Here is an 11,393-nt window from a genome sequence, read left to right on the forward strand (position 1 = left end):
TACAGTAGCATTCCATCACTTGCTCACCAATGGATCCTCTGCAGTGAATGGGTGCCGTCAGAATGAGAGTCAAAACAACGACAGACTCCAAGCCGGTTGAAAACCTCCATAAAATTTATATTAATGTAGTATTTGCAGCGCAGCTTTGTTTACAGTGGTAACCAAGGAAACACTGTATCACTGCTGCTCCATAAGCGCCACCTGCTGTCAGAGAGTGAATTTGTGTTTTCATGTAGCCCTTCTGCTGTTTTGTTTTGTTCAGATGTTTTATGTGGTATAGTTTCACAAAGCTAAAGAAATTATACAATCAAATTTAAATAAAAAAAACCTGCATGTATGCTTTGTTTGGATCGTGATTAAAATGCAGTGGTTACCTCTAATTTTAAATGGAAAGAGCACAGACAAAGCCTTATTTTGTTTAGAAGAAGAGATTTCTTTTTCAGATGTTTTATGTGGTATAGTTTCACAAAGCTAAAGAAATTATACAATCAAATTTAAATAAAAAAAAACTGCATGTATGCTTTGTTTGGATCGTGATTAAAATGCAGTGGTTACCTCTAATTTTAAATAGAAAGAGCACAGACAAAGCCTTGTTTGTTTATATTTTTTTTTCCAATTTGTATTATTCATTTATTTGATTTGGGATTTGTTTTAAAATTTCAGTTTAATTTTGTTATTTGACATATTTCAGTTTCACAAAGACATGTGCAGCATTTTGTCTGAGAAATAATAAAAGGACACCTTTTCATTTATAATTTGTCTTAAATCTATTTTTGTTAAAAAAAAAATTGTGAGAAAATCATATCGTGAAATTAGTATTATGAATTGTATTGCGTCGTGAGTTGAGTGAATTGTTTCATCCCTAATTGTGGATTGAAAAGCTGCATGCTGCAAGAAACGAATCCATCTTTAAGGCATTTAAACTTCAAACTTTTGCCAAAATATAAGTACATAATTCATAATAACGCTTTGTCCAGTGACAAAGTCCATCCCCTGTTGTCTCTCACATCAAAATCCACCCACATATTTGTTTAGAGCTGTTTTGGCTTGTAAACAGTGTTTGATCTGTGCAGATTTCTCTCCTGATTCAGACGCGACATTTTAACTGGAGAAAGCAATACAATTGAGTAGAGGACTTGTATTTCAGCCAGAAGCAACAGTTTAAAGTTAAAACCGTCTTAATGATGGATTTGTTTCTTACAAAAACACAGTTTTTGGCTTCTCAAGATGTTAACTGATGGACTGGAGTGGTGTGGTTTACTTGTGGATTATTGTGATGTTTTTATCAGCTGTTTGGACTCTCATTCTGATGGCACCTATTCACTGCAGAGGATCCTTTGCTGAGCAAGTGATGGAATGCTACATTTCTTCAAATCTGTTACCATGAACAAACAAACTCATCTTGGATGGCCTGAGGGGGAGGACATTTTCCGCCATTTTTAATTTTTTCAATACATTTGTACACTCTAAAATAGAAAGATACATGTTTCTCTCCAATGAATGTGTGTTGTATCTATCATAATTTTATTTTGAATACTGTCACTAGCAGAGAACAAAGTCTACAGCACAACAACATAGACAACCTCAGATAAAGCACTCCAGTCTGATAAACGCAGCTGTAAACACAACTGACCTCTGACCCTTTAGAGCAGTTTTCATGCTTTAGGTTTCTGCGCTCATATTTCAGACTCAGCGACTGAAATTTGACTTGTTCTGAATGTTACATCAGCTTTATTTAAACTAAATTCACTATGATTTGGTTATTTTATTCATTAAAAGCAACATAAGAACCCGAGACTTTAATTTTGAATCAAGACACAAGGCCTGAAGACTTTGAACCACTTGTAACCGCCGCCGATGATTTACGACAGAAGAGGATTTGCTGAAAGACTTTCTCAATCCAAAGGCCATTTGATTAGATTTGCTTTGGGAAAGCTGCCAGATTCAACCCTGACCTCATGAAAAGCGTATCGCTAATTGATTTAGCACATAGATCCATTTCATGACACACACACATGCACACACACACGCACACACACACGCACACACACACACACACAAGCTCTTTTCCAAAGGACTTGCCATAGACTTCAACATTCAATAAATATTTAGGCCTAAATTTAAGATTTATATATTAAACTGCATATAAAATTTCCATCCATTTGGATTACGCAGTTTAACATAAACTAATAAACTTAACGTGGTGCATATTTGTCAGTCATGCATAAATGAAACAGGTCAGATTTCTGCACTCAAAAAAAAAAAAAAAAAGGATTAGTTTATTATTCACTATTTAAATTGCATATTTTCAAAATGCATTTATTCAAAACAAGCAATAATCAATTAGTTAAGATGCATGAGACTGAAACAAGTTGGATTTATTGATGATAAACACATAAACCTGGTTACTGTGTATTTAAAACACATTCAGTTTATTTGTACTATTATAGAAATCGGACTTGTTTCATTTATGTATGACTGACAAATCACATGAACTTTATTAGTTTATGTTAAAACTGTGTAATGCAGATTATTGGAGTACATAATATTTAACAAGAAAATACTATTTTAGTTTTTCTACTTTAAAACTTTCTACTTTGATATCTAAAATTTCATGTTCAATTCAATGTGTTACTTGCCATTTCTTTGTAATTGTTTGTGAAATTTACTAGCAATCTCAAAGTAAAAATTGTTTCTACACCAAATTTCTTCACTGTACAAAAACAAAAGTAATTTGATAAGGTAGAGACACCGACATTTCCATGTTAACAGCAACCTGATTGGTGGATGTTTCCAGCAATTAAACAATAAAAAAAGACACTGAAATAACACTGACTTTCTATACAAAATAATGTCACTTAAAATCTCCAAGCTCTGGTTTGAAAGCTTTATCGATTATAGTTAAAACTCAATTTCTCTGTGGAGAAACTGAATGAGAGTTTGACTTTTCTCCAGCCGAAATCCCTCAAAAGCAGCCGCCTTTCTACTGGACTTTCATAATGATCCATTAATGGATTTAAAGCATTTGAGGATATTCCATGGGAATGTGGTTAAAAAAAAAATGAAGTAAAAGCTAAATCCCACAGAGAACGTCAATGCGATGGTGTTTCAAAGCGAGGATTAATATTGGTTTCAGAACTGTGATTTGCTTTCCATGGCTTTGAAGATGCTGCTCCAGTTTCTTGGCGGTTCAGGGTGAAATAGATGTTTATTTTTAGAGGACGGGTGACATTTCTGAGCGTTCATTTAAGTAATCTCCAGAAGTGTTTGATTTTTCATTACCGCAGAGAAGAGAAACTCTAAGACTTCGCTCTGACAGACTGAGATTCACTTGAAGGACATTTTGTCTTTTGATTGACACATCATCATAAGTCGCGTCCCTGTAGCATTAGCACATACATCCTCAGCATATTAACTGTCAGAGTCATTGACACTGTTTTTATTGCCTGCCAATGGAGCTGGCAGGATCTGTTAGTGGGTCAAAGGTCACTCTGGGACAGGCAAAGGTCTCAAGTTCAGCAAAACACTCCAATCTCCAGTGAGATTTATTCTATGCAGTTGGTATATTAGGAAAATACCAGGGTACATTTCCAATAAACAGTGTTGTTAACTAAAACATTTAAAAGACTGTTTTTGGTAATCAAAATAAATCTGAAATGAAGTAATGTTTAAAAAAAATTTATATTAGATGAAAAACTTGAACTAAAAACAACATTAAAATTTAAAGTTACCTTTACAACTAACTGGAATAAATAAGATTAGGCTGAAGTACCAAAATTACTAAATGTAAAACTATTCAAAATTGTTTGTGGCAATTGAAATAAAGCTGAAATACCAAAAAACATAAATATTAGATTAAAAGCTTAAACTTGAAAAAAATAAACAAAAATGGCAACAGTTAGCAACTAGATGAAATGAAGTTTAAGTTGAAGTACTACAAAAATTACTAAAACTATATAAAAAAAAAAACAAGTGAAAAGTTACCATGGCAAAATAACTGAAATAAGTTTAGGCTGACGTACTAAAATTACTCAAACTAAAACTATTAACTGTAATTTTCAGAAAAGCTGAAAGAAAATTAAATATAAATATTAGATGAAAAACTTAAACTTAAAAAAAACTGACCTTTAAGTTTAAGTTGAGGTACTAAAATTACTAAAACTAAAATTTACATAAAATAAATTAAAACTAAATATTAAAAAAAAGACAAAAGCACATAACAAAATTACTAAAACTTAAACTAAAATTAAAATATAAATATAAAAGCTAATTCAAAATATAAAAATACAATAATATTATCTAAATAATACTAAAATTAAGCTGAAATAAAAAAATAAATAAAAACAAATATTAGTTGAAATGTGCACAATTTTCCACACCACAATCTGTCAAGCACATCTTACCAGCAAACATACACTCGTTTTCATCCTTCTCTTCACTCTCTGAGGCAGAAGTCTCTAAACTCATCCTTTCCAATCATCCTACTACTTGTCCGCTTGATCCTATTCCATCTCATCTCCTTCAAGCCATTTCCCCTGCAGTTGTACCTGCACTCACTCACATCATTAAAGGGGTCCTATTATGCTCTATACAATGTCTTGATTTTGTTTTGGGGGTGTACTAGAACATGCTCTAATGCTTGGTGGTTCGAAAAACGCATTCTTTTTTACATAATTTACATGCCTAGTATAACACACATCACGTGAGTTAAGTTTGTTAATAATAATAATAATAATAAATAATTTAGTAATGAATAATTGTTCATTTATGATACATTTTGTTAGTAGCTTGTACTTGCAATTGTTGATCAGGTAGTAAGAAAAATTTCTAGACAAATGGAAAAGGTACTAGTAATTTTCCAGAACATTATCCATTATCCGTTGTAACCCTGTAACCCGAAAACACAAAAATAGAATGTGTAATTAAAAATGCAGGTAAAAAAAAAAAAAAACTGTGGAAAAATCAATACGGAAAATTCCTTCATAATAACATAGTAGATTGTGCCCTATTTTACAGACTTTTCTTAGAGTGTAGCATACTAACTAACTACTAATACACTGCGTAAAATATAATTGTTCAGAATGTGTAGTTTTACTAGTTTACTGATCAAGAAGATCAGGCCCTTTCTTTCGGAACATGCTTCACAACTCCTTGTTCAAGCTCTTGTTCTGTCCAGGCTGGACTATTGCAATGCTCTCTTGGCAGGTCTTCCAACAAAATCACTTTCTCTGACTTTTAAATTAGCTGTTCCCTCCTGGTGGAATGACCTGCCCAAATCAGTTTAGCCATCTTAATGAATCAGCTAAAAACACATCTCTTCCATCTTTATTTGACCCTATAACTCTAGCACTCTCTATTCTAATTCTATTATTTATTTTAAAAAAAAACTTGCCCCTTTTAGACTTTTTATTTATTTACTCTATTTATTTACTACATTTACTACAGACTTTCTGACTTTTGACTTCTGATTAACAAAAGCAAAACAGGCCTCTAACACTAGCTTGCTCTATTCTTTTTCTATTCTATCTGTTTTCTTTTTATTGATTATATGATTTAAAAAAAACAACAACCTTGCTACATGTACTGCATTACTGTTTTCTTTTTATTTATTATATGATTTAAAAAATAAACTTGCTACATGTACTGCATTAAGCTAACTGAGACTGGTTATAGCACTTGCATATCATTGCTCTTTTGTTGAATTTGATTGCTGAAATCTGAAATTAATAAGCTTACATTAAAGTAAAGAAATGACTAAAAGTTGAAATAAAAATAAATTAAAGATAAACAGAAATATTTAAAATAATGATAGTAAAATAATATAAAAAAAAAACTATAATACAAATAATACTAAAATTACACTGCAAATAAAACAAATTATGCATGGTAATTTTTATTAGTCTTGCTCAACAAACGAGTCTGAAGTCTCTTTGACACTTAACATGAGATGAATGCATTAAACCTCAAACAGCGACTAGTAAATTACGCCATGCTGCTTCCCTTGAGAGGAAAAACAAACAGACAGAGAGAGAGAGAGAGAGAGAGAGAGAGAGAGAGAAGAGAGAGAGAGAGCGGAGGAATAAACACCCTCTGGGTTGAATTGTACGGTTTAATGTGGGAACTCATGTGAATCGAGGCTATCACAACAACTTGAGTTAAACTTCAGTCACTTCTCTCTGTTTTCACTGCAGAAATTTTATTCTGTCACAGCTTGTGCAAACTAATACGTCTGGCATTGTGCTGCATGTCATATGATTATACGAGACCGGAGCCGAGGATAAAGGTCAAATTCTTACTCAATTCAATCCTATTGAGTTCACAATAGTCCAGAATGAACTTGGCGCGTATGACCGCGATGAAGGGCAAACATAGTCTTTTTGATCATTCAGGCAAATGCATCGTCAATTACTAGATGTTTCCTTCTAGATTTAATTTCTGTTGTTCCAGATCATCTGAGGACAAGATTCCAGCAGAAGAGAGAACAAAAATAACCAGTGCCATCAGACCGAAGCCATTCAAATGTTCAAGGCCAACGGTGTGTCAGTGTTCATGTTCAGGTAACAGCGAGGGCCTAAACATAGCGCTGGCACAGTGATCTTACATTACTAATGCACGGTGTAAAGACAAAACCTTACTTCTACATGTTTCTCCAAACCCCTATGATGTTTTTCAAGGAACAATGACTTAAATTTCCATATATCCTCAGAGCAGGGTTAATATAGTTATAGGAATAATTCACCCAAAATGAAAATTTGCTGTAAATGTACTCACCTTCAGGCCATCAAGATGTAGATGAGTTTGTTTCTTCATCAGATTTGGAGAAATGTAGCATTGCATCACTTGCTCACCAATGGATCCTCTGAAACAGTTTCTTCAGGCGTAAATACGAGTCCTCTACACATAATCTTGCTTTCTCCAGTGAAAAAAAGCAATCTTGTCTGAATCAGGAGAGAAATCTGCACAGATCAAGCACTGTTTACAAGCCAAAACAGTCCAAAACAGCTCTAAACAAATATGTTGTTGGATTTTGATGTGAGAGAAAACAAGAGATGGACTTTTTCACTGGAGGATGCTTTTTCAGGGATTATGGATTTCGTCCAGAAGCAACGGTTTAAAGTTAACGCCTTTATGGTGGTTTTGTTTCTTACAAACACGCAGCTTTTCACTTTATAAGACGTTAACTGATGGACTGGAGTGGTGTGGATTACTTGTGAATTATTGTGATGTTTTTATCAGCTGTTTGGACTCTCATTCTGACGGCACCCATTCACTGCAGAGGATCCATTGGTGAGTGATATAATACTACATTTCTCCAAATGAAGAAACAAACTCATCTAGAGAAAACATGGATATTTTATGGACATGCAATATCAGACATTAATTGCCATACGCCCTCAAATCTTACCAGCATGACCACACACCAGTTGAGGATTCCTCTGTAGTTGCTGTAGCCGCTATTGGAGCTGAGCAGCGACTCCTGCAGCTTATGGCAGCTGAAGAGACAGACAAAATGAGTCACGCAGTAGTTGATGACTTGTTTTCTACCAATAACAACTGCATATGCATATCTGGTCTAATTTAACAGCTATTGAAGGCCTCAGACTACAGACCAAAAAAGTATTGGACACTTACAGTATGGCATGTCTCAATGTCATTGCAAGGAATAACATATCAACCAAGTGTCATCTATTTCAAATAAAGCAGTTCTGAGAAAAGATCCTGCAGCATTTGAGTGCATTTATACTTGATATGTTGCTGTCTGATGCAATGACATTCAGACATTGTAGCATCCCAGACACTCTATAAGTTTATATGACACCAATCGAGGACACGCAAATGTTGAAATCAGTGACGAAATACCATAGAGTTTGAGCAGTTTCACTCAGTATACACAGGAAGAAAGCTCTTAATGTGTGTGAGTGTATGAGGCGTGGTTGATAAAGGTTATTAAAGACTGGGGTCATGATGATCTTATCGTTATTATCAATGATTTCAGTTGACAACAGCTCATTATCAGGAGTGGCTCGATCTTCACACCTTTACCTGAAAAGCTTTTTTTCTTCTGTGGACAATCTACACCAGTGTTGTTATTGCTAACTAAAACTATTTGAATAGCTACTTGAATATTATTAAATATTATAAATTTAATATTAATATTAAATACAAATCTTAAAGTTATAAATTTTGAAATGTTGACTTGGCAACTAAATTAAATCAAATAAGCTTGAGTTAAAGTACTAAAATTATTCAACTGAAAAATAAATTAAAAAGTAAATTCATAAATTAAAAAATATTAACATTAAGTGAAAAACGTAAAGTTAAAAAAATGTGAAATGTTGACTTGGCAACTAAACGAAATCAATTAAGATTAAGTTGAAATACTAAAATTATTAAACTTAAAAATAAATTTAAATAAATGTATAAATTAAATTTTTTTTTTTTTACTTTAAGTGAAAAACAAAGTAAAAAAATGAGAAATGTTGACTTGACAACTAAATAAAATAAAATAAGATGAAGTCGATTACTAAAACTCAAATAAAAATACATGAAAGCTAAATAGAAATATTTAACTAAAATATAAAATAAATAAAATAAAAATGACAAAAGCACATAACAAAATGACTAAAACTAAAATTAAAATGAAAACTGAAAATATAAAGATAAAAGCAAATACAAAATATTAATAAAAACTATACTACTAAAGCTTTTGTGTCTGGGTCAGTTAAGGTTAAGCTTGAGTTCTAGATATAGATAATTATATAGCTTTTTTTTTATTCAGTATACAGTATGTATACTATGCAAATGTGAAGATTATTACCAGGAAATGCCAATACCTATATTATCACTACATCACTATATTAAAAATATACAGTATATATAGCACAGGAAGCAGTATGCTATTTGTATTGGCTTTTGTGAACGTCATTAAAAACTAACTGAATTTGACAAATGGAAAGGAGAACCAGCACTACACAAGATCTTTCACTTCCATTCTCAGTTTAGGAGGGTTGTGGAAACATCATGATTAGCTTCTAATACAATAGGCACAGCTTCAAACCCATGTAGACCAGAGTGACCCATGAACTGAAGTGAAACACTGTATGCAACTGACTGCTGCTGGAGTTATGACATTGTGATTAGTCCATGTGCTCGCTTGTACCATTTCTCAGTCCTGACCTCCCTAAACTTTCCTGCCATTCTTCACTGTGCATATGAAGGAACAAAGCCTTAATTAAACTAGTATAGTGACTGCCAAATGTGAACGTATTAGTAATTAACTGAATATGTGCACTGTGCAGACAATGTTTAACAAAACTGAAATCCATATGTTTGTCATTGATTACTACTAGAAAATAAACAAATATGCATGCATGTATAAGAATTTACCACTACATGATCATTTGCAACCAAGCAAACTTCTTTCTGTCAGATGTTTTGCTTTAAAAGTGCTCTTGTGCTGTCTTTCTTTAAATGAACTTGCTTTGATATTGTCACAGTGTTACTATTATGGTACATTATGAAATTACCAGGGTACATGTAAACAGTGTTGTTATTGTTAACTAAAACTAAAACTATTAAAAAATAATTTCCGGTAATTAAAAAAAAGGTGAAATAAAATAAAATATGAACATTAGATGAAAAACTTAAACCTAAAAAAAAAAACTTGAAAAACACTTTTAAAAACTTTTTTTTTTGCCTTGGAAACGAGCTGAAATAAATTCAAACTGAATACTAAAATTACTGAAACTAAAGCTGAAACATAAAACGCTAAATAGAAATATATATAAAATATATTCATTTTCCCATAACAAAATGGCTAAATCTTAAACTAAAATGAAATTCAAAGCTAATTCAAAATTAGATTAAAAGTACTGTAATATGTGCATAGTATATGTTACAGAATATTATTACGAATAGTAGTACATTATGAAATGACCAGGGTACATGTCTAATAAACAGTGCTGCTATTGTTAACTCAAACTATTAAAAAATAGTTTTCTGTCACTGAAATAATGCTGAAATAAAAGAAAATCTGAAAAACTTACAAATGAGTTTCCTTGGCAATGAAATTCACACTGTTTTAAAATGACTAAAACTGAAAACAAAAAAAAATGTAACCATAAATAGAGATATTTATAATAAAATATAACATCGCACATAACAAAATTATTAAAATTATGAAAACTGGAAATGTTAACATAATATTATATAAATAATACTCAAATAAAATGCCATAGGCCCTGTACATGTGTATATGTTACAGCATACCAGCATCTTTTTCGATAGCGAGAGACATGCTGCACAAATCAAGTCAAAAACATATTTCCATAACATAATTTACCTGAAGGCGTCATCGCCAGCATCGCTGTGATTCTTGTGTTTATTCGCTGGTGTTTCGTGCCTCTGCTCTTTCTCCTTCACCTGCCCGCTGAGCGTCTCTGCTGCGCCGCCGCGCTTCGCTTGCGCTCCCGCCGCGTCTCCGGCGATCGTGGTTCTCCGCTTGTGCTTCGCCGAGCCCCTCTCGCCTCTGTCGCCCATGTTCGCGATTACCATGAAGCAAACAGACGCATCGTTTCTGTCATGTTCTTCCCGTTTCGCCGATCTTTGGTATCATCAGCGCGTTGACTCGAGTAGGACGCGGCGCATCAAGCCGTCCGCGCTGCGTAAAACGTTGCGCAATGAGCGCGGTGACACCCAGATGCACCATGGCACAATTTCCTCAATCATAAAACCACTGATTAAAATCATCTACATAAGTATGTCATAAAATACATTTGCACATGCAATGATTATATAAAGAACTTTCGTTGGTGATACAATTATAGACATAATTCACAAATAACACATTATTACATTTATTGTTTTAGCTATCCAAAGCACACAAAAAGATAAATTTGGAGAGTTTCTTTAAATCTGCCAAGTTTTATTTTAGGCTTTATTTAAAGTCAAATCAGATTGCTGGGATTGCTGTTTGCTGTATTTCATTTGTTTTTAAGTTTTTAAGAAAATCATATCAAGAAATGTACTTTGCTTTATCTCTGATATGAGACAAACATCAGATTGTCTGAGATATTTTGATTTATTGCACATGATGTTCTGAGATTACAATTTATTTATTTACTTATTATGTTTTAATCCATATGATGGTAAGTAGTAAATGTAGAAGTGGCAGTGTTATTAATGTATAAATATTATTGTATAAAATATTGCATTATTATATATTAGTTAGTCTTATTATTTTTTAATTGTAATGATTTTAATTATAATTATTTTTAAACTATACTTATTAGGGGTGTAACGGTACACAAATATGACGGTTCGGTACGTACCTCGGTTTTAACGTCACGGTTCGGTATGATTTCGGTACAGCAGGGGGAAAAACTTTTTTTTTT

At 32.8% G+C, this 11,393-nt stretch overlaps 1 protein-coding gene across 1 annotated transcript in view; it reads right to left on the bottom strand.

Annotated features, from left to right (window-relative positions):
- The window catches only part of LOC107694771 (diacylglycerol O-acyltransferase 1-like), a 23,513-nt gene extending 12,828 nt beyond the window's left edge, over positions 1 to 10,685 (bottom strand). Inside the window, exons 1-2 of the mRNA XM_016494450.1 lie at positions 10,343 to 10,685; positions 7,406 to 7,493 (exon numbers count right to left, since the gene is read on the bottom strand). Coding sequence (XP_016349936.1) covers positions 7,406 to 7,493; positions 10,343 to 10,554 — 300 coding nt within the window. The 5' untranslated portion in view covers positions 10,555 to 10,685. The remainder of the gene's footprint in view (positions 1 to 7,405; positions 7,494 to 10,342) is intronic.
- Between the last annotated feature and the right edge of the window lie 708 nt (positions 10,686 to 11,393).

The sequence above is a fragment of the Sinocyclocheilus anshuiensis genome, unplaced genomic scaffold, assembly GCF_001515605.1.
Source record: "Sinocyclocheilus anshuiensis isolate Anshui unplaced genomic scaffold, SAMN03320099.WGS_v1.1 scaffold1497, whole genome shotgun sequence".
Classification (NCBI taxonomy): domain Eukaryota; kingdom Metazoa; phylum Chordata; class Actinopteri; order Cypriniformes; family Cyprinidae; genus Sinocyclocheilus; species Sinocyclocheilus anshuiensis.